This window comes from Cervus elaphus, chromosome 18 (genome assembly GCF_910594005.1).
Source record: "Cervus elaphus chromosome 18, mCerEla1.1, whole genome shotgun sequence".
NCBI lineage: Eukaryota > Metazoa > Chordata > Mammalia > Artiodactyla > Cervidae > Cervus > Cervus elaphus.
The window spans coordinates 114,723,392-114,748,378 of record NC_057832.1 but is presented as its reverse complement, the minus strand read 5'-3'; the positions used below and the strand labels follow the sequence as shown (position 1 = coordinate 114,748,378).

At 36.7% G+C, this 24,987-nt stretch overlaps 1 protein-coding gene across 1 annotated transcript in view; it reads right to left on the bottom strand.

Annotated features, from left to right (window-relative positions):
• The window catches only part of CNTNAP2 (contactin associated protein 2), a 2,205,784-nt gene extending 2,187,569 nt beyond the window's left edge, over positions 1–18,215 (bottom strand). The window contains exons 1-2 of the mRNA XM_043872451.1: positions 18,076–18,215; positions 17,590–17,915 (exon numbers count right to left, since the gene is read on the bottom strand). Coding sequence (XP_043728386.1) covers positions 17,590–17,686 — 97 coding nt within the window. The 5' untranslated portion in view covers positions 17,687–17,915; positions 18,076–18,215. The remainder of the gene's footprint in view (positions 1–17,589; positions 17,916–18,075) is intronic.
• Positions 18,216–24,987: the final 6,772 nt, after the last annotated feature.

The window sequence follows — 24,987 nt, the reverse complement described above, 5'->3', positions numbered from 1 at the left end:
ATGTGTTTTGTGTCAATATATTAAATAATGAATTTAATTTTCAAAGAGAATGCAGGATTTAACTTCTTTACACCTAATATCCTGGTGTCTGGTGAGAAAGAACAAGTCATTTGATACAAAACACTCATGAATATTTTCTCTTATTGCTCATTTTTATTACCAGACAGATGAAGATCAGTGATTTTTCTTTCACTACTATAACCCAGTTTCCTTCCACCTCAACTTATCTATCTTCCTGTTTGATGGGAGTAGGCAGAAGAAAAGGAGACACACAGGTAATAAAAAACCATGAGCGGTAACTCCGGACTTGCTTTAAATTTCCCGGAGGTAAAAGGAGACTGTTGATCTTTTTCACTCTCTCCTTCATCCTCCTGTTTCTATAAATTAAATGATAAGTCCACCTCTTTTTGCTGAAAAGAGTATTCAAAATTTGAGGAAGGGAAGGAGAAAATATTTTCCAAGATGGTTGATGATATCCTAAGGCCAGGAAGTTGGAAATTGAAAAAATAAATATCTAACATACATACTCCACCACTGTCAGACAGAAAATGATAAACGCCATCACCTGGCCTGACTCAGGCTGGCTGCAAGGCAGGGACCAGTCATGGCCTCAGGGCTCACCTGAGTCACAGAGAAATACTGACATATTCACTAGGAAATATTGACAGGGTCTCAGAATACGTCTCACAGTATAATTTTCTAGTGACTAACTCTCTCCATCAGTTTTATGATCCTATCATTTCAATTCATACCTTAATGTAGAAAAATATAATTGTTAATTTGGCCTGGGTCTTGGCAAAGAAATTACATAGCTTTTAGTATAGGCAAAGCTGCTTATTTAAAAAGTTTAACTGTAAGTTTCTTCTACCTTCATAGAGATTATAAAACCCTTCAGGACAGAGACGCTGTCTCCAAAGTTTTCATAATCCCCAGAGCTTACCACAGTGATCTATTTTTAATAGACACTCAGATGTTTCCATTAATAATAAAAACATGTTATAAACAATTTCAGCTAAATGCTGAACCTCCAAAAATCCTGGGCACTGATTTTCAGGGTCTTAAAATAATACCACTGATTTCCCAGTTTTCTAGCTATTTGGATAGTCAAATTCAGAAATGAAAAAAATTGTCAAATTTCTTTTTATACTTTCCATCACATTTCAGAAAACAAGCTTTATACCATCTGCCCATATGGCTGACAAGTTACAGTAAAAATGTTTATGCTTTTGGATATGTTCCTCATGCCCACAAGCTCTCTAATTTGCAAATGTTGTGGGTTTTCAGACACATTTGTGAGTAAGGTAATGGAATACCTACTACACTGTAAAATGGGCTCTCCTAAATAGATTAATTATTTTATACTGCTTGAGTAATTTCTCCCTTTTTAACAAGAGTATACTTTTAAAATAAATGACTTTTAAATACTAACATCGCTGTGTGTATAGCTCCACTTATATTGCCTCCTATAACAAATTATAAATTCAATTAATATAGATGATATATGCATGATTTCCTTCAATTAATTCTTTCATTAAGAAAATGAGATATTACCTCCCTTGTTGACCATTTACATGTGGTATTACATGAAAATTAAATAATATATTGGTCTTACCATTGCTAATTATTCCAAATGTAAGTGTCAGCTTCCCAACTAAATTATGAAACAAATGTCTGAGACAATTACACATAATTTTGCAATATCTACATAGTCTAGCATTTATAAACATTGTACAATAAATATCAAATGCATTAAAAATAACAAATTATTGAAATTAATCTATCATCATGTGCCACTCACTATACATCTTGTACTTCATCCTTATAGCAAGCTTTTCGTGAAGGTACCATTATTATTTCATCTTTTAAATATCAGAAATCTGAGGCTCAAATTTTAGACAATTTGTCCATGGTCACTGAGGAACAGAACTAACAACCAAATCCAGCCTTTCTTACATGAAAGTCTGTGTTAATAAGCATTAACAGATACTTTTCCAAAATAATATGTAAATTCTTTAAAAAAAATTCACATGTTCACCAAATTAATGTCAAAACATTTGAGCAGGGGTCCAGTAGAAAAATAATTTTCAGCAATGACTATAGAACATTATATGACAGTAATCTTTATTTTAGGAGATTCTAGGATGAGATATCCTTTCATAGTAAAGGATATTATTTCACATATTTAAGGATATTATTTCACATATTTAAGAAATTCAGCTTTGACAATAGAGAATCTTGCCACGGATAACAACAGAGTTATGAACCCTGACACAGAGAAGACCCCTTGAAGCTAAGATTCATGGGTGGTGAATAAATGAACATACATACATACATAATACATACATAAATAAATTGCATACATACAGACATAAAACATTCACATAGATTATTCTGATTTTTGTTTACTTCAGTGACATTCACCTAGCAAAATTTGCTGTTTCAGATTAAAACCAAAATAGATTTCAACTACTTTTCATTCACATAATCAGCTAAAAACTACAAAAAAACAAAGCAAGGCAAAACAGAAACAGATCAGGTTTTCCAAAATATTTAGAAAATGGCATATCTTTTTTAATGGCAATGAAGAGACACACCTTATCCCCATCCACCCTACACCCAAATCTATGCAGAATATTCTCTGTGCAGTAATTTATGTAATAGTCTATGTGTAGAAATGTATATGCTTTTTATTCCAGACACCCAACTTGGATGATAGTGTAGCTCATTCATAGAGTGTAAGATGTTCTCTTTCTTTACAAAAAATTAGGTATAATTGACACATAAGACTGTATGAGTTTCAGGTGTACAACACAATGGTTAGATATTTGTAAATACTGTGAAACACTTACCACAACAAATCTAGGTAACCTTCATCACCACAGAGTTACAATCTTTTTTCTTGTAATGAATACTTTAAAATTTTACCCTCTTAGCAACTTTCAAATATGTAATACCATGTTATTAACTATGGTCACCATGTACATCACATCCCCATGATTTATTCATTCTATAACTGGAAGTGTGTACCTTTTGATCACCCTCACCATTCTGCCTATGCCCACAACTCCCCTCCTGGCCACCACCAATCTAGTTTCTGTAACCATGTGCTTGATTGATTAATATATTGATTTTTAGGTTTCACATATAAGTGAGATCATATGGTATTTCTCTTTCTCTGACTTATCACACTTAGCATAATATCCGTTAGGTCCTATCCTGTGTGGCAAAAAGGCAAGATTTCAGTCTTTTTATGGCTAAGTAATATTCTACTATATATGTGATATATTAATATATCTTCTTTATCCACTCTCCTTTCAATGAACACTCTGGTTGATTCCATATCTTGGTTATTATAAATAATACTGCAGGGCATATGTCTTTTCACATTAGTCTTTTCATTCTCTTCAGGTAAATATTCAGAAGTAAAATTTCTAAATTGTACAGTAACACAATTTTTAATTTTTTTAAGAACACCCATAATGTTTTCCATAGTAAATGCACAGATTTACACTCCTACCAACAGCGCACAAAGGTTATCTTTTCTTCGCTTCCTCACCAACACCTTAGCTCTTATCTTTTCGAGAACTATCATCCTAACAGGTGTGAGGGGATAGCTCCTTGTCCTCTTGATTTGCATTTCCCTGATTACTGTTGCTGAGCATCTTTTCATGTGCTTTCCGGCTCTCTGTCTTCTTCAAGAAAATATTCAGATCCTCTGTCCAGTCTTAATTAGATGATTTGCTTTTTTTGCTCTTGAGCTGCATGAGTTCTTTATATATTTGAATATTAACCCCTTACTGAAAACAGTAGACCCCCACTAATCTGCAGGGAATACATTCTAAGATTTCAGGTGGATGCCTAAAACCATAGATAGTACCAACCCTATACATACTGTTTTTTACCTATATATACATACATACCTAAGCTTTAATTTATAAATAAGGCATAGCAACTAATAATAGACAATTATAACAATATACTGTAACAGAGGGTCCGTAACTTTTGCAACTCGAGGTCCAGCATAAAAACCAGCATATATTTCCTTTTCCTTCGGTACAATTCTGTACGTATAGAAGACTCGGTCTTAATATAGGTCTTAGCAACCTCAGTAACTTGAACACAAGCACTGCCATAATCAGTGCTGCAAACTGAAATCGGGACAGTCAATCTGATAGCGAGGTTGGCTACTTAGTATTTCAAGGGGAGGAAGTTCTGGACAAAGGAATGATTCATGTCCTGGGCGGGACAGAGCTGGAAGGCATGAAAGTTCACCAAGCTACTCAGAATGGTGCACTATTTAAAACTTACCACTTGCTTATTTTGGAATTTTCCATTTAATATTTTCAGATTGCAGCTGACCTCAGTTAAGCGAAACCTTGGAAAGAGAAACCGTGGATAAAGAGGAAATACTGCATAGGATTTTCAAATACTTTCTTCCATTCTGGACGTTGCCTTTTCACTGTGCTGATGGGTTCCTTGGTTATGACAAATCTTTTTAGTTTGATGTCATCCTACTTCCTTACTTTGCTTTTCGTGTCAGATCTAAAAACTCATCACCAAGACCAAAGTCAAGGAGCTTATGACTTACATTTTCTTGTAGGACTCTTATAGTTTCAGGTGGCACATTCAAGTCTTTAACTCATTTGGAGTTGATTTTTGCGTACGGTGTAAGATAGCGGCCCAGTTTCATCCTTTTGCATACAGCTGTCCAGTTTCCCAAACACCATTTACTGACGAGACTATAATTTCCCCACTGTATATTCTTGGTTGTCATAAATTAATTGACTTGGCTGATAGTCAAGTTTATTCATAGATTGTAAGGTTTTTTCAGTTCAGTTCAGTCGCTCAGTTGTGTCCGACTCTTTGTGACCCCTTGAACCGCAGCATGCCAGGCCTCCCTGTCCATCACCAAATCCCAGCGTCCACCCAAACCCATGTCCATTGAGTCGGTGATGCCATCCAACCATCTCATCCTTGGTTGTCCCCTTCTCCTACCCTCAATCTTTCCCAGCATCAGGGTCTTTTCAAATGAGTCAGCTCTTCGCATCAGGTGGCCAAACTACTGGAGTTTCAGCTTCAACATCAGTCCTTCCAATGAACACCCAGGATTGATCTCCTTTAGGATGGACTGGTTGGATCTCCTTGCAGTCCAAGGGACTCTCAAGAGTCATCTCGAATGACACAGTTCAAAAGCATCAATTTTTCAGGGCTCAGTTTTCTTTATAGTCCAACTCTCACATCCATTCATGACCACTGAAAAACCATAGCCTTGTTTCTTAATGCTTATTTTTAACAATACTGGTAAAACATTATTCTCTTACTAAAGATAATACATGCTTATTCTCTATATTTTGTCCAGCAAAAATGTAGTCCCCTTCTATTTGTTGAAAAACTATCAGGCAGTATTATTTACTCTTGCAAAACTTTATTTTTTCTCATCTGTTTTACAAAAGACTTATTTCAAAGTCATGAGCTACATCCCAATCAGAGGAAGGTCCAAACTTGGCCAATGTGGTGACTGCATAGTTGTTCTCTTCTGCTTGGAACACTTCTCCTCTTCTCTTTCCTTATGTAGTTCCTTCTCATTCTTTAGGTTCCAACTAAAATGTTGTAACAGAGAGGATCTGGTTAATCACTCACTGTTGAACTTGCCTCTGGAGTAACTGAGATGACTGAGCAATTTTAATTGAAATTCTAACATACCTAGTAAATAAAAGAGACTTGAGGTAAGTTGCTAAGGTTGAACATTACAAAAAAGGATAGTGAAAACAATTTTGAAATGAGAGATAAAGAAACAAATAAAATGTGTGACTTACAGAAGCATGGAGCTGGAGGAGACTCTCGAGAGTCCCTGGGATAGCACAGAGGTCAAACCAGTCAATCCTAAAGGAAATCAACCCTGAATAGTCCATTGGAAGGACTGACACTGAAAGTGAAGCCCCAATATTTTGGCCACCTGATGCAAACAGCCAATTCACTGGAAAAGACCCTGATGCTGGGAAAGACTGAAGGCAGGAGGAGGAGGGGGCAACAGAGGATGAGATGGTTGCATGTCATCACTGACTCAAGTGGTATTACATTATTATTAATCTTTCCCACTAAGATTAGCATGTTCAGCTTATAAACATTCAGTTTATAAACTGAATTTGTTACATGAAAGATTATTAAGAGTATAACAAATAAAATAATGAGAAATAATTTTAGGTCAAGACCTAGGTCACTAATTTTCCAAAACAAGCTAATCTTCATGCATGTTTCTGAGTAGTTATTTTTTAATTATTCTTCAGGCAACATTGTCACAGGCAACTTCAGCAGGCCAGTAATTCAGCTGCTAGCACAATTTGTCTTTGGCTCCACCATTAGTACATTTGTCATTTGAAAGTTCAATACGTAGAAACAAACACAGTATGAGATGCTCTAAATACTATAATTATAGACATATAAAATGAGCAAACAACAGATCTGAAAGCCTCTTACAAAAAGCTCCATTCATGTCAATTTAATAGAAGAACGTGTCATTTTTATTTACAAGATTTGAAATCTCTTTTAAATTTGGATGTATTACTCTAATTTTTTCACATCTAAAAATGTGCAGTAATGATGCATTTTAAATTTCAAAACTTACGTTTTGGTTAATGATATACTTTCTGTAAAACTGAAATGCTTCAGATCACTGTATACAATAATTATGTAACATTAAAACATGTTTCCATGATATGAAGACTACTCGAATTGCAGTAATATTTTCCTAATATACTTTGGGCAAAGAACAGACAATAAACTGAAAATCAAGACTGTTGCCTTTCAGTTTGGACAAAAAAAAAAAAGATGCAAATTAGGCTTTAAAATTACTTTTAATAGTCTGTTATATTTTGTTTTGGTTATTGTTGTGATTCATACAGATGGGTCAGTTTTAAGGCAGTATTTACAAGACAAGAATTATTACTTACAGATAAGCTTTATTGTAACTGATATTGTATTAAAATTATACTACTGATTACATTGCATTTAGCTATAGAAATATCAGTAGAACTGATAAAAGAAACTTTACATGACATTACAATCTAGATATTTGCATAATTTATATATAGAACTCATCTATCAATTCAAATAGATTATATTTATTTATGTTTACATACCCAGAAATGTTATAGGTCATTTGAGGGATATAAATAAATATAAATCACAATGTTTTCTTTTAATAGCTATATTAATCTTTGATATGTTAATTAGCCATCTACAAAATAGTGTCTTAAAATTTAATCAGACTTCATGATATCTGTCTTCAAATACTTTACAGCAATAGACTATAGAGAAGATACTAAGCTGTTATTACTTTAAAGCCCAGCTAGAACTAACGGCATGGATTTATGAAAATGTAGATTGTATGTTAGTATATGGGATAACTTGATAAAAGTAAAACGGTATAAATGTGAAATCTGTGAGTTTTTAATTTTTTGAGCACCCTCAATATATGCTTTGAGTATTTCCAAATAGAGCTGTCTAATTTTATATGATAATTCAATGCAACTAGTACAGTGCCGTATATGGTAAAAGGTATACACTGAAGTCTAGCTCTTTTGATACAATGGCACACTCATATGTATTAATCTAAGAACAAAACGTAGGCTGTGCCCATGCAGACCAGGGGTTAAACAGGAGTCACTTGTATTATCAGCAAGTAGTGCTGGAGAATCATTGTAAAGCTTAGAAGTTTTTAAACAGGTTTAGCTGGATGGCAGACTTTGAAAAGGCAAGGCTGGAGGATATTTAAGGATGAGGTGCAGCATGTACAAAGTTTCAAATGTAGGGACAAGAAGAGTTAATTCAAAATATAAACAAACATAGAATATAAGTGATTATTTTTTGTATTCATCAAAGAATATTCTTGTTATGTTAAAGATCAAAATGAAATTCACTGAATATCCCACAGCAACTTCGACAATATCAACTAATATGCTGGATAATATACACTAAATATATGCAATTATCAAGTTTCTCTGCAACTACTCTATCATTTACAAGATTTTTTGACAACTTAGGCACTCTCTTTAAAGTACCTGTTAGGCACAATAATTATTTTGTTGACATCTGTCTTCAATTCACATGCAGATTACAGGTATTTCTTTGAAACAGCATGTTTTGAAAAGGGCAATCATGCTTCTCTTTTAATGAGTCTGACCAACGATATGGCTTAACTGAAATATAGAAAATGCTATAAAATACAGCCATGTAGCAAAAGGGTTTGAGATGTCATAGAGCTGACACAGCATCGTTTCTTTCTTTCCCTTAAAGTGACAGATTAATATTCATGTATAAATAATGATAAACAAGTATCTGTGCTTATCACTGCATGACAAGTGTCAGCAATTTGGGTAATTTCTCACTCTAATAGTAGATAATTTAAGATAACTTGTATTATCTGTCATTGGTCTACCCCTTATAAGTCCAAATAGCAAAGGAACTGCTTATTATCCTCCTGATATTTTGCCTGCAATTAGACCAAATTACCACAGGGAGGTGATGGTACCTCCAATCTGCTCCCAAGTTCTCAGGTTTGGGGCATGTATTAGATTTTTCTAAAATCAGCATACACAAAATAGGAAAAGGCATTTCAGAAGGAGGGAACAGAAAGTTAGACAGCATAAAAGAAATGTGATTAGAAGCAGCATGTTGTACTGAAGAAGTTGCAAGGATTGCGGCATGGCAAGGCTCTGGAGGGCAAACGTTGGGTTAGGGCAGATGACATCACAGGGACAGACAAGAGCCAGAGAAGTGGAGCACATGAGAAGATTTGTTTGGGGAAAGATTTCTGGCATATGTATCGATGGTAAACTAGAGCAGAATGATTAACAGCAAGGAGACATCCTAGGAGGCTGCTAAGTTAATGTCTGGATGGAAATGCTGGAAATCTTAACTAGAACTGTGGTCACAGGGATGGACAAAAAGGAATAGGTACAAGGGGTATTTAAGCATCAGAACTGACAAATATTTTTGAGACAAATAATTTCCCATAGCCATTAAAAGATAAAGAAGTTTCCCTCCTGACAAGACTCCCAAGAAAAGTTTTATGATTAATTATCATTTGAAATTCATTCTCAAAACACTGGTTATAGATGACAGAGGTATCAACTTTTAACCTTTAGTAATGTCAATACTATTTGCAGTTGTGGATACAGACTGCAAAATTTCCTGAAGACCAGTTTTAAACAGCTTTTATTCCTATCTGACAAAACATTTTAACAAATATTTTCCGAACCTTTAAATAAATAGTTTCACAAGATAGAATTCCATTGTAAAATCAGTTTATTATGAAGAGGTTTAAAACAGAAATAACATTGTTTCCATTATTATCATTCAATGTTATCACTGACATAGAAACATTATGACGACAGGTATTTTTTTTCCCTATAACTCTACTTAAGCAGATAATTAATCCTTAAAATACTGCCTAGATGCAAGCTGAAACTCAGTTATAGAGAACTGGAAATCAATGACAAAATATTTCACCTAGCCAGTGGTGCCATCGTTAGGAGCACAGACTGTGTGGACAGATCATACAAGTGGCCTGGAAAGCGACTTTACTTCTCTGCCTTAGCTTTCTTATCAGCAAGCTGGAGCACTGTTGTATTAAGTGAGTTAATACATGAGACCTGGGTTTGATCCCTGAGTTGGGAAGATCCCCTGGAGAAGAGCATGGCGACTCACTCCTGTATTCTTGCCTGGAGCATCCCCACGGACAGAGGTGCCTGGGGGGCTACAGCCCACGGGATCACAGACTCAGACATGACTGAGCGACTAAGCACAGCAGAGCAATACATCTAGAGAGTACGGCTTGACCTGAAGTATGCAATCAACAAATAGCGGTATTCATGTCAACTGGAAAAAAGATTTAAAGCATCATAATCTCTATTGATGCCTAGAGTTCTGGAAAAGAACACCAACTGATTGGTGCTGAAAAGGCAATTGTTGCAAGTTTTTAGAACTCAATCAGGAAACATTTATTAGAGAAATGATATATACTTGTTGAACAAGCATTCCAGTTTTGACATCAATTCCACACAAACACATCAGTATATAAATAGGAAGGAGGCTGTTTATGTTTGTGGGGCTGTCTAGGTGGCGCTAGTGGTAAAGAACCCACCTTCCAATGCAGGAGATAGCAGAAGCAATGTAAATACCCAATGATGACACATTGATATCTTTAACAGTATTATCTTTGTCAACTGACACAATTAAATGGTTATTCTTACTTCCATACTCCAGATAGCCAACAACACCAGAATCTGCTCTAAACAAGTCAGGAGAAACCTACATGCCTATGTTAAGACACTTGAGTAAATCTCACATATACTACAGACGTGCAAGACGTACGATGAAATTGTACTCTTGGAGATTTCATCACCACCATTAACAACTTCTTCTACTGTATAGAGCAGACATAAAAGTATTTTTTCCACGTGATAACATTCTCAATATTAGTCATGTGATTTAAGTAACAAGTATAGTTTCTCATTAACAAAAGTCAGCTGAAAAACCTCCAGGGACGATAACCTACATAAGTGAAAAATAAAGTTTTATATTATAGATCAAATCTAATGAGATTTTCTGTGGTTGCCTGGTGGATTGCGTCCAGAAGGATTTGATTTTGTGGCCATATTCACACTCACTGAGAAAAAAATGCCACAATAGGTTAGCAGTACTATCTTGATGATGGCATCAAACTTATATTTTATTGTGGCCACACTATTTTAGTGTGTAGGGAGGAAAAAAAAGTCTGGATCACATGTTTTTAGATCAGCTGACATTAAAATCAATAAACTAATAACATATTCATTTAATCGTTTGAAAAACTGATATTCATAAATGATTTCCAGATATATTTTTGCTTGAATCAAAAATGTTTCAAATATACCACATGCATTCTATAAATTTCGAGCTTAAATTTATTAACAATTAAGTAATTTAATGAAGTAATTATTCATGTGTAATTACCAAATTTTAAACACATTTTATCTCTAAAGTATGCTAAAATTTTGCCACATTACATAATTAGGCTGACTTTTTTTTCATGTAGTCCTTCTGTTCACATATTTTGCACAATATGTATATCATCTACTGAGTATATGATATGGAAGTAAACATTTGCTTTTATAAGGTTGCTTAATAACTTGATTCCCATTAAGTAAGAGATGACTACCTAGTAAAATTGAGTTGAGTGACGCATTTTAATCCATATACAATTTACCTTAGTTCACAATAACTGTTTGAGTCTGCATGATTTACAAGTAACGATAAGCACCTTCCATTTTAAGAGAATATTCTTACAGGTAAATGTATTCTTTGGCAAAGCATGGTACTATTTCACCCCAGAATAAGTTGTTTTGTTAATTCAGAGCACAGGTACTTACTTCACCTGTGCATTCCTTTTTAAACAATATCATAATTGAATGACTTAGCAGACATTGTTATAGTGGCTAGGAGAAAATTAAGAGTCAAGGCAAAATTTGTCTTTTTATGTACTTTGTTTCAACATGACATATAATGCATAGAAGTGAGCAAATCCTTACTGAATTTAATTAAATTTTCTACAACTTGATTCCAATGTAGGTGCACCACACAAGACAGAGTCAGGGTTAACCTTCATTCACCATCTTCTATGATACAAACTGATTAAGTAAGACTATGCACCCAAGCAGGGGTGAAGTGGAAATAGGAAGAACCTTATATATCTTTGGGGATCATTTTTCCTGGTACAAAATATTCTCAGGAACTAGTTATACCTCCTTCCTAAATATAAAAACATTAAAGAATATGTCACTATGTATGTTTACGAGAGTATTTCAAACAAATGTGAATCATAAGGAAAATGTTGACTACAGCCCTCGGGAGCTTGCCTGTATTTCTGTAGCGTTTTTATAGTATACCAAAAATGTGATCTCTTCAGAAGCAAACTCAGAGCCAATGAATACATCTTTATTTCCAGATTTCCTACTATCAGGGGAGGTTTTAAAATCTGGAGTGCTATAAAAAATTTAGTTACTTCAAGCTGTTATTATGAATAGTCTACCCCAAAAATGAACTAAGTAAGAGTTTAACAAGCTCTTTTTTTGAAATTTACAATCAAGGAAATCAGTCAAACTTTGTCTTCAAAGTCCAAATGTTTCTGTTTCTTTTGTAGAATAACTGATCCAAATCATCCAACTCTTCATGACTGTGCAGTAGGAACACGAATAGGAAGTAACGACCAACTCAAGGCATGTCAAATTCACCTGATGCTTAAATGGACAGCATGGAATTGAATGCGGAGCTACTAAAGTCTACAACCAAGATGTGTGTTTTAAATGGTAATGTTAACCCCAGATAAACAAATGGTTTTCTTTTAAATGTCTCTCTAAAATAAATATCACTAACAGGACCATGCACATATGAAAGAAGGAATGAATAGAGGGGCTTGGAGATCATAGTTACAGTAAGTCAATTCTCCAACTCAACCTCCAGGAGGAAAAATAAGTCTTAAGTCATTGATGGTTTTTAACAATGTTCGTACAGTTCAATGCTAAATAAGCTTATTACTGGCAATTTTCATATGTTGGGGCTTGATAAAGGACAATAAACATCACTCCTTTCTGTCTCTGAGTTCTTGATTAAAAAAGAAGTCACAGATGGAGAGCAAATATCACCCTTTACGTAATAAGTGCAGATACAGAAGAAAAGTGCTTCACTACATGGCAACATGGGATGCATTAACATTAATTCTGAAATTAAACAGGCCCTCTACCCATAAGAAGAGCTGAACATCATAAGACTCCTCATATTACCACAGAAATTACTGCAGAGGCATAGCCTACTCTTGCATGTCTTTTAGTAGAAACTACTACACCTTTTGTAGGAAACCTGGAAGAAAGAAGGTGGAGGGGCTCAGCTAAACTAGGTCCTTCTCCCAAAGTCACCTAGCAGGTTAAGTCACTCCACATAACCTGGAGTGGGATGAGTGAACAGCAGAGATAGAGGCTAAGAAGGTTGTAAGTGCAGTTTTCTCCACATAAAACATTAGGACAGAGAAAGAGGGGGCAGTTCCAAATACCAACAATCTCTTTAGTTGGCCAGAACTAAAATAGGCAGGTTCTAAAGATCCCAGGAGATGGGAAGATGCAGTTTTAACTGATCATTCCATTGAGAAGTATTCTCTTGTATGAGTCTCATTTGAAAAGTTAAAGCCTATACAAAGATCACTTCATCATTATTCTTACATATTAACATGGAAAAACTAAACACATAATTTCTTCCATGACCAAATAGGAGATGATTATAGAAATGTATCTTAGTTTTCGACAACGTACTTATCTTATAATATGTATTTATCTAGAAACACTCAAACATTCAACTTCAGACACTGATTATAAATATAGCACTCCCTTTAGTTCCTTAATGCAGACTTTGAGGCTTAAATTATGATGTACTGTATTGTTTAACTTAGCACACAGTGATAAATGATAAACTAAAACACTCCTCAAATCAATGAGATACGGGAAAACTTTGAAATTACCCATTTGCTTCTTTATTCCATTAAAATCAATCACTACAGAGATAATATGCAGAAGTGGTTCTCTACGTGTTTAATATTTTTAAGATAATCACCCACTGGATTTGAAGTAAGAATCTCCCCTTATTCTTCACCACATTTACAACAAATAAAATCTACTTTAAAAAAGAGAAGCAAGCCAAGGGGCGGTACACTGAATTCTTTTAATGCTTCAATCATGAAAAGGATACATCAAACAAGCTGACTTACTAGTTCACTTTTAAAGACTTATTAAGATTTTCTCTGGAAGAACTCATAATTAAGGGAAGTGATTTAAAATCTCAGAGAAGTTATAGACCTTGAAATGTCCTGCCAATTAGAATAGCAAAAATACTAGAAATGTGATTTTAAAGTATATATGATGCACATCAAACACCTTTGATGTTATTTGTCTAAAGACGATGTGTTGTATGTTTAAAAGTTTATAAAAACTACATTGAATCTGTGGATTGCTTTTTTTTACTCACTTTTTCCATTTATTGATTTAAAAGAGAAAATTTAGACAAAGATCCCCATTTCCTGAACAATGAAATCAGGATCATATATTTATCTCTAATGAGTGAATAATATTTTTTCTTTTTATTAGTTTGGATTAAATAAATAATGTACGTCCTCTTAACAATCAATGAGTTTTACTGACCTAAAGCACTTTTTAAATTAAATTCATTTAAGACAAATTTATTACTATGTTCAAGCTCAGTATAACTAATATTATTTGCTTTCATGTTTACTTATATATTTTACATTTAATTCACCTATTTAAAAGATACCATTTTAAGGTTGGCATGTGAACAAAAGAGAGAAAAAAGACAAATTTACTACTGTTTTGATATTGTCTATTTAGGTACTTGAAATAATTGCACATGAAAAGACCTATCTATAAATGTGCAAGCAACTTAAACCCCTTGAGAGATTTGTTAGAAAACATATAAATACACATATATTTTAGATATAATAAATATATAGTATTATGTATATTAAATAATAGTATACCTCTATATGTTATATATCACACATATTATATAAAATGTATTTAAAGGATTTTAACATATGTATATATATTTATATACATTTGTGCTTATATAAGTAAAAACATGTTTGCTACAAAGTATTTGATCAATTGAACCCACACTTTTCAAATACTACAGTCAGTGAAATTATAGTTCAATGGCTATATAAAACAATGCAAAGCGACTTTTATTAGAAAGCACTGTTTAAGTCAAAATTTAGTATATCTTGAGAATAAACTAAATTCACTAAATGCTAGCTCAAGCTTCTCATCATTTAGAACTGTACTGTCAGGGTCTTTCAAATGTGTTCAAATAAACGCAACTCCCTAAGAGTAAAATATTCAACTTAAACTTTACATATGTGCCCTGTGCATTTACATTTACAAGAAGCAAGGCTCTCTGATTCCATTGGCTCAGCAGCAGCTCATTTCCACTATCCGCCAAGAAATTAAAATCCATTTCTACTTAATCCTAGAGATAAGCTTCTTTAAAGTTTATTTTAGTTTAGTTATAAAAAAGGCAGTATTAACAGGAACAGCCTTCATACATACAGTTCAATAACAGGGAAGAAGAAATAAGCCAGAAGCCAAGGTATATCTGAAACGATGCTGTTATGAAATTTTAAAATATTAACTAGATCTTCAAAAAATATCCATCACATTAGAAAGTTATTTGGGAACTGTAAGTTTTAGCAGAGTCATCATATTTTTTTAAATGGGTACCAAATAAAAACATTACTTTTAGATTTTCAGGCTACTTTTTGTCTTGTGATGACCTCTCCTGGTTGAGTTGTTCATTATCTTAGATTCATGTAGTTAACCATTTTTTCTCTCCTTTCGGTGTTTTTAGTATTAAGAATTTAACTCTCAAACTTCTTCAGAGCTGCATATATTACACAAACAAAACTTTTCATTAAGGGTAGAAGTATAGATTTAAAGTACTGAGTATGTGAAGCTCGTTCTGATCAGTAAAATTGAAATCACTCTTACGTTTAATTCATTTCTAGAATGGGGGCAACTCTGAGTTTGGTCCCACAATTTAGATTCAAATGAAAGAAAATGTCATATTAATTAAGCCATTACACAGTTTTTTAAAAATGAGGAAAAAGAGTTAAATAAATAAGCCTGAATAATTGAACGTAACTATTACCCATCTTAAAAGTAATGGTCTCTGTTCTTCCCTGTAGCTGAATTCTAAGTTATAAGAACTAAGAATGTGTTTCGGAAATGACAACTTCTTGGTTCTTAAAATATAGTAACCTTAAGACTGTATGTAAGCCATTCTTGACACATGAATTTTTCAGATGGATCCATTATAATTAAAGTATACAGAAAAATGAAATACGGAACTCAGGAAAAACTCTGAATGTGAGGGCCTTGAGTCCGTGAACACAATAAATTTCATGTATAATGAGCTTATTTTCTGAGAAAAGTGGCAACTAGTTCTATATAACCAGACCTTGACATGGAAACTGAAATTTCATCAGAACAGTTTTCTCAGTAGCTAGTTACATATTTATGGAAATATTAATATCAAGCATTAAAGCTGCATGTTATATTTAAATCTATAAAACTGGCATTAAATATTAATAACATATCACATTTTTATGTCTAATCTATTTTGTGAAAAAACTAAAACTTTTTTTCAAGTTCATTACAAACTTAGATTACCATTTAGTGGCTTCTCTATCTTGAAATGATATCTTGAAATGAAAGAGAATCAAATACTGTAATTGGGAAAATTTGTCAAAACAGTAATTCTGGATCATCATATGATACTATTACTTAGATTTTTTAGCACAACTTATAAAGTCAGTTTTCAATGTTTATTCTTATTAATATTTACACACCGGAATAAGAGCATTAATATTAACATACGGACGAAGATATTTTAATGAATCCTAGAATCTGATAGAGATACTTCACATATGAATTCTGGAAAACACTAAACTTTTCTTCCTACATGGAAAACACTTATTTTTCAAAATCTAAAATCTCCATGATGATTCTTTAACAACTTATTCATTTTCAGAAACAAGTATTTCTTATGAATATCATCCTAAGATTCCTACAGGCAATCTTTCTAGTGCTTAACTCTTTCTGAACCAAAGGAGCGCTCATGCATTTCCTCCCTAGATGCACAATATGCACTTCTAAAGCAATGCAGAAGATGGGCTGGAATCTTCCATTGCTTTCTACTCTTTCTAACCTCACGAACAAATGAACAATCTTCTTCAGAAAAAGCTAGCTAAAACACACAGAGATAAACATACTAAAGAGCATAATTTTTTTCAGAGAATTCTCAAGAAATCTGTTCACTACTGCATTAGAGATATTTGCCATTGCCTGTCCCAAGTTCCAGACTGCGTTACACTCCACTGCCAGGCAATTAAAGCGATTTCGGTTACAATACTAGATTCACTGTGTTCCATTTTAATAAACAAGTACTAAACGGTCATTAACTCGGGGTGGGGGTGACACGCAGAAGTCCATAGAAGCCTAATCTGCTCAAAATAAGCTCCTTTCCCACTCCCGAAGCCGCGCTCATTTAAAGTTAAAACCATAAATAAACTTATTTTTGCCACGGTTTCACTTTTCATTTTCCCTGACCTACCTAAGCTCAAAGCAATGAACTCCGTCTACACAAACACACCGAAGTGGAGAGAGAACTCCTGAGAAGCCGTCACCGACACTGTACCACTCTAACCAAGCGGCCGCCAACCCATCTCCATGACCACAAACAACTTTCCAGAAACATCACCAGCATCAACCACCCTCTCTCTCCCCGCAGCCGGGAGCGCGGGGTTTGGAGTTTTCCCCTGCTGCAGCTGCCGCCAAGTGCGTGACAGACCACACACGCGCGCACACACACACGCATCAGCAGGGCGAGACCTGCGAAGGCACCTCCTCGGAGTTGGTACCCGGGGCGGGTGGAACATCAATGCGGCACTGAAACTGCTCCAGCGCAGAGCGAGGCGGCGGGAGGGCTACTTACGGGACGTGGCGGGAGCCGTCCAGGCTCTGCAGAAGATGCCGCCGAGCAGCCCGAGCCACAACGCTGCCCCGCAGCGGGCTCCCCGAGCCCCGGGCATCCTTCGCCTCCCGGCTCGCGGTACTCCAAAGGCTCGCTGCGGAGAGACGCCGTCCGTCCGTCCGCCCGTCTCTCGGAGGGCGATGGGCCGTCCTCGGGCACCACGGAAAAAGCCAAGACCCTCCTGCGTCTTTCTTCTTCTGCGCTCAGCCGCTCCGGGCTCCAGTCCGGAGCAGCAGGGCGATCGCAGCCTGCCTTTTCCCTCCGCGCGTGTTGTCTCGCCTCTTGCTCTGCGAACCAATGTCAGGGGGAAAGAATTCAAACCGAGAAGGGAAAAAAAAAAAGGAGGCGTGGGGGGGGGGGAGCGGGAGGCGGGGGGAGGAACGGAGGAGGGGACTCCTACCCCGCCCTCTCCTTCTCAGGGAAAAAAAAAAAAAAAAGAAAAATCACCAGGGGACGAGGCGGAAAATCAGAAGAACGGAGGATGCAGGAGACGCGGGGAGCGCGCGCGGGGACGGCGGCGGTGCTGATGCTGCCCCTGCGGGCGAGCGCTCCCCGGCCGGCCGCTGGGCAGCGGGACTCGGAGGGCTTCCCGGGCGCCCGGCAGCTCTCATGCAGGGACTGTGTTTGCGCGCACGGAGCACGCAGCCCCGCGGCCACGGGCGGGCGCACGCACGGCCTCAGAGCGGCGCGGCGCGGGGCAGCATCTGCCCCGCGGAGCCGCGGCGGCCGGAGGGCTGGAGACGCCGCCGCCGCCGGCAGCGCCAGGGAAGCGGGGCGGCGGGCGAGGCGGGGGGCGGCGGTGTGTGTTGGGGGGCAAGCCCTCCCCTCTCTCGGCGGCTCCAGGCCCCTCCCCGGCTCCTCCTTCACCGCCGCCGCCTCCTCCTCCTTACCGTACCCCTCTGGCTGTCACAGCCCTTCTGCCCTGCCCTCGCCTCCCGGGGAAACAGCCGCGAGAAGGAGCCCACGGGCCCCGGTCCATCGGCTGGGGCGGGGGACGAGGAGGGGGGCGCGCGCCTCTTCCCCACCCCGGGCCGAAGGCGGGGCCGAAGTTGGGAATTCGTGGGGTGATCGCGGAACCCGGCTCCAACCCTGGGCCCCTCGCCTCCCCCCCACCCCAACCCAGCTGCGGGAAACACCACCCCTGCGCTCGGGCGCCTTCTCTCAGCCGCCTCTGCTCCCCTTCAGACAAGAGATGGTACAGGCTCCGGGAGCTCCGGCCCCCCCAGGGAACCAGAATCAGGCGTCCGACTGGCAGGTCTTCCGAGTGGTCCTAACACCAAGGGACGGAGCCGAGCATCCCGACAGGAGCAGCGCGGGCTGCAGACGCTGCTAATGCAGATGTTTTCAATATGTAATTAATTCCTCCTGGGTACATATGCACACGTACACCCAACCCACGCTACGGCCAGGAGAACTCCATCCGGGCGAACGCGCACACAAACAGACCCAAACACAAAACTGAAACAAGCGGGCAGAAGGATAACTACTTCAGGGTGTCGGATGCGTTGCAAGTACTGAGAATTGCGAATATCTGGGGAGACCCAGATTTTCTGCTCACATTCAGATCGTTTCAGTAATAAATCTCAGGCTCTTCTCCCAAGCTCACACCTCTCCACACCCCATCCTCCATACAGTTTCCTTCCAGCCAGTCTACAAATAGTACTGGGATGCTTATGTCTCTGCAGAACCAATCCTTTCACTGACTTTACTGACACCGTTAAGAATTATTGGTCATCTAACTATCTAACGATGTTTAGGGAGGAAAAAAGAGGAGGAACCATGTCTTTGGGTGTTACGCAATGAATAAGCATTCGCCTTTCAAGATAAATAAAAAATTTTATGGAGACTTGGCTACTCCTGGAATAGACTCTGAGTTTAATATTATGGTTAGGTCTCAGAAAGGTCCACTGTAAACAGTACAGTGTGTTCGCTGCGTAATTAGTATGGTGGTGATGGGGCTGATTCAGCATTCTTTATTAGAGCTTTGTTTCTTATTGATTTAAAGGGATGTTTTTGTCCTAGTAAGAACTGCAGATTGGGTACAATCTGGGAAATGAAGACACACAACAGATGACAAACATGGGAAACTGCATCCTCATGCTGTAAAACTCGCCTCCTATAAAGTGATACAGGAAAGGCATTCTTATGGATTATAAAATGCTCCTTTTCTGTTTTAATTTCCAGACTGTCAGACTTCAATGAACACTTGCAACGATGCTGTAGTAGAGAACTGTTGTCAATCATTTGTAAGAACCCAAAGAAACCCATTATAGGGAAAAAAACATGAGGGAGCACAACTTTTCAAAAGTCAGTTTTTAAACAATGTATGTCTATTTTAGCTGTTGCACTAAATGCCACTGAAGTCGTGTTCAAGTGTTTTAACAGAAGATTAGAAGTGAAAACAGTTGAAAATATTGCCATTTCAGTATCTCAGTGGACGCTATTCAGTGGGGATCTATCTCAAGCAGGTTTGAACTGAATCTGTTTCTTAAGGTACTGATTTAAAAAAGCTGGCTGTAGATTTCTACTTAATTGTTTTGTAATAGAAAATAGCATACCTGGGGGTATCTTTATCCTCCAAAAAGCATTCTGACCAGTTTGAAAGCATTTCTCTCAAGGAGTAAAAGCAAACAAAATCCTTTTTTAATGACACACAGGTAACCCTGAACCACCACTGTGCTATATGTTTCATGTCAGAGTGAGCTAAGAACCTGCCTTCATTGATGCTCAATGAACTTCACCATGTTTGAAAGTTAACAATGTCACATTCTTTGTAATGCAACTACTTTTGTTTCAAATTTCTGTTAACTTGATCTGGACATTGGGATTCATAATTATACTTAAAGAAATAAGACTTTAATTGTTTTGGGATCAGACACTCTTTAGATTCTAATGCTACCTTCTCCACATCAGTTTATCTTTTGAATTGTTAGATATTAACATTAAGAAGTTTCTTATTGACGTCAATTAAAACTATTAATGAGAAGGTAGGAACTACTAAGCCTGTTTGGCCTGGTCAGCCTTCAAGAATCTGTAAAACTGACAAGCCAAACAGTAGATTCAGGATAGTTCCACCAGAAGGCAATTAGATATGGTAAACATGGACTATCTTATGTGCATTACATTGTCTTTGCAAATAAAGATAGTATATAATCAAACAAAATGTCTCTTCTGTTTGATATAAGGTCAATCAAAGTTTGAGAAGAGTAAAACTAAATAGGCCAAACTATCAGAAAGAAAAAACATGGAGAGGAAAGAAGATGGTCAAGGGGCATTATTTTGGAAGTAAAGTAATATACAGTATGAAATGATAGATGATCCCTGTTTCCCATTGCCAAAGTCCTGTTTTCTTCTTCCACAGAAATTATTGGCTCATTTTATATTAACATGACCCCATAATTGGAACAAGTTATTGCTTCACAAGCAATATATTTATTATTCATTTATGTCTTATTATTTTTTGAGTTTTTACTATTATGGACATTGTATTAGATACTGTGATTTTATCTCTGAGTAAGCAGATAACACTTTGTCCTCAAAGTTGGTAACTGTAATCCATGGGATTGCAAAGAGTTAGGCACGATGGAGTATACACGCACACACCTAAAGTGACTGTTGAATGAAACAATGAAAAAATTCAAGACTTTTCAATAAGTAGAGAAACAATTGGTGTATTTCTAGGTGTGGCCTTTGGAGTGCAACTTCCCAGAATCGAGTTGTACATCTGTGCCCAGACATCAGTCAATTCTCCCAGAAAAATGTGTCTCACTTGCCACTCTGATGGTATACTCCAAGAATTGAGTATCTGGATGTATACGCTTAGTCTGGGATGCATTTTCTAGTAAGGATGAACAGAATGAGGTCAAGTCTTATAGGAAAGCCTCTGGTGTACAGAAAATCACCTGGAGTCTGGGCCTTTGGCAATGCTAATTGGCCTTAGGCACAGTGAGATACTTCCCATCATAATCAAATATTAATTGCAAGAAAGCCTGTTTGAGGAAAATAGCATAAACTAAAAGTAGCTTTCAAATTTCCAGTCTATTTTAAAGGTCTAAGAGAAATGTGTGACAGCTAGTGTTATTTGGATTACACTCTCTGAAGATATTGGTTTAGGGAACAATTCATGTTTAATGATTTATTATTTTAATATGAATGGAAAGTTGTGAAAAGTTGGTCTTAATGTATGTTTAAAACATTTTTGCAATCAATGATCAGGGTTAGGAAACTGGGAGGAAAATGACTAAACCAATAAGTAATATTTAGAATATAAGATCTGATCTTAATCTTTACTGCATTCTTCACTTTCTGGACACTAGCTTTCATTTGATTATGGTCTAATATGTATGAATCACATAACCTAGAATACATATTCTTCCAGAATTGCAATTAAAAATTACCTTTTTCTATGGCATTTTAGTGCTTCAGCTCTGACAAATCCAACTCAGAGTTTATGTAGTGGTTACTTTAAAAAATCTGCCATTACTTGATGATCTCACAGTTTAAGGAAAATATAATTTCAAATGAGCATCGCCAGAAAAATGTCATAACTTTGAAAAGTAAAATGCAATATTTACTTTCAGACAGGAATTAACTGAATATAGGATATGAAGAAAAATTCATATGCTTTGAATATCAAATTGTATGGTCAATTCTTATTAATATTATGGATTTAAAGAAGGAAGGAGAAAGCTCTTAGAATTAACATATGTTTTTATTGTCTTATCATTTCTCTTTAAAGTGTTGTGATGTCACAGCTAATCATGATTATAGAGAAGAGGAAGGTCAAGAAAAAAGAGAATGACCAAAAGAGAGATAGAAAAGAAGAGTTAGCCCACATCTATGACTTCCTAGTGGTAAACACCTATGTCTGTCTGTACCCAGCTGCTTAGCATGTCTGACTCTTTGTGACCCTGGACACTGTAGCCCTCTAGGCTCCTCTGTCCATGAGGATTCTCCAGGCAAGAATGCTGGAGTGAGTTGCCACTTCCTTCTCCAGGGGATCTTCCCAACCCAGGGATCAAACCCAGCTCGCCCTCATTGCAGGCAGATCCTTTACTACTGAGCCACGAGGGAAGCAAAAAGCACAACTTGCAAAAACACCTATAAAAATACCTGATTACTCAAAGGAATGATGGCTAAACTATAATTATTTAGCAGCAAGTGTGATTTTTAGGTTTCTGTAGATTCAAAAAATTTTAAGTTCAATATTTGTAAAGTCTCAGTTTGATTTTAAAATTGACAAACCATTAGCAAGACTCATTAAGAAACAAAGGGAAAAGAACCAAATTAACAAAATTAGAAATGAAAATGGAGAGATCACAACAGACAACACTGAAATACAAAGGATCATAAGAGACTACTACCAGCAGCTCTATGCCAATAAAATGGACAACTTGGAAGAAATGGACAAATTCTTAGGAAAGTATAACTTTCCAAAACTGAACCAGAAAGAAATAGAAGATCTTAACAGACCCATCACAAGCAAGGAAATCGAAACTGTAATCAGAAATCTTCCAGGAAACAAAAGCCCAGGACCAGATGGCTTCACAGCTGAATTCTACCAAAAATTTAGAGAAGAGCTAACACCTATCTTACTCAAACTCTTCCAGAAAATTGCAGAAGAAGGTAAACTTCCAAACTCATTCTATGAGGCCACCATCACCCTAATTCCAAAACCAGACAAAGATGCCACAAAAAAAGAAAACTACAGGCCAATATCACTGATGAACATAGATGCAAAAATCCTTAACAACATTCTAGCAAACAGAATCCAACAACATATTAAAAAAATCATACACCATGACCAAGTGGGCTTTATCCCAGGAATGCAAGGATTCTTTAATATCTGCAAATCAATCAATGTAATACACCACATTAACAAATTGAAAGATAAAAACCATATGATTATCTCAATAGATGCAGAGAAAGCCTTGGACAAAATTCAACCTCCATGTATGATTAAAACTCTCCAGAAAGCAGGAATAGAAGGAACATACCTCAACATAATAAAAGCTATATATGGCAAACTCATAGCAAGCATTACCCTCAATGGTGAAAAATTGAAAGCATTTCCCCTGAAATCAGGAACAAGACAAGGGTGCCCACTCTCACCACTACTATTCAACATAGTGTTGGAAGTTTTGGCCACAGCAATCAGGGCAGGAAAAGAAGTAAAAGGAATCCAGATAGGAAAAGAAGAAGTGAAACTCTCACTGTTTGCAGATGACATGATCCTCTACGTAGAAAACCCTAAAGACTCTACCAGAAAATTACTAAAGCTAATCAATGAATATAGTAAAGTTGCAGGATATAAAATTAACACACAGAAATCCCTTGCATTCCTATACACTAACAATGAGAAAACAGAAAGAGAAATTAAGGAAACAATACCATTCACCATTGCAACAAAAAGAATAAAATACTTAGGAGTATATCTATCTAGAGAAACAAAAGACCTATACATAGAAAACTATAAAACACTGATGAAAGAAATCAAAGAGGACACGAACAGATGGAGAAATATACTGTGTTCATGGATTGGAAGAATCAATATTGTCAAAATGGCTATACTACCCAAAGCAATCTATAGACTCAATGCAATTCCTATCAAGCTACCAATGGTATTTTTCACAGAACTAGAACAAATAATTTCACAATTTGTATGGAAATACAAAAAACCTTGAGTAGCCAAAGTAATCTTGAGAAAGAAGAATGGAACTGGAGGAATCAACCTGCCTGACTTCAGACTCTACTACAAAGCCACAGTCATCAAGACAGTATGGTACTGGCACAAAGACAGAAATATAGATCAATGGAACAGACTAGAAAGCCCAGAGATAAATCCACGAACCTATGGACACCTTATCTTCGACAAAGGAGGCAAGAATATACAATGGAAAAAAGACAACCTCTTTAACAACTGGTGCTGGGAAAACTGGCCAACCACTTGTAAAAGAATGAAACTAGAACACTTTCTAACACCATACACAAAAATAAACTCAAAATGGATTAAAGATCTAAATGTAAGACCAGAAACTATAAAACTCCTAGAGGAGAACATAGGCAAAACACTCTCTGACATAAATCACAGCAGGATCCTCTATGACCCACCTCCCAGAATATTGGGAAAAAAGCAAAAATAAACAAATGGGACCTAATGAAACTTAAAAGCTTTTGCACAACAAAGGAGACTATAAGCAAGGTGAAAAGACAGCCCTCAGATTGGGAGAAAATAATAGCAAATGAAGCAACAGACAAAGGATTAATCCCAAAAATATACAAGCAACTCCTGAAGCTCAATTCCAGAAAAATAAATGACCCAATCATAAAATGGGCCAAAGAACTAAACAGACATTTCTC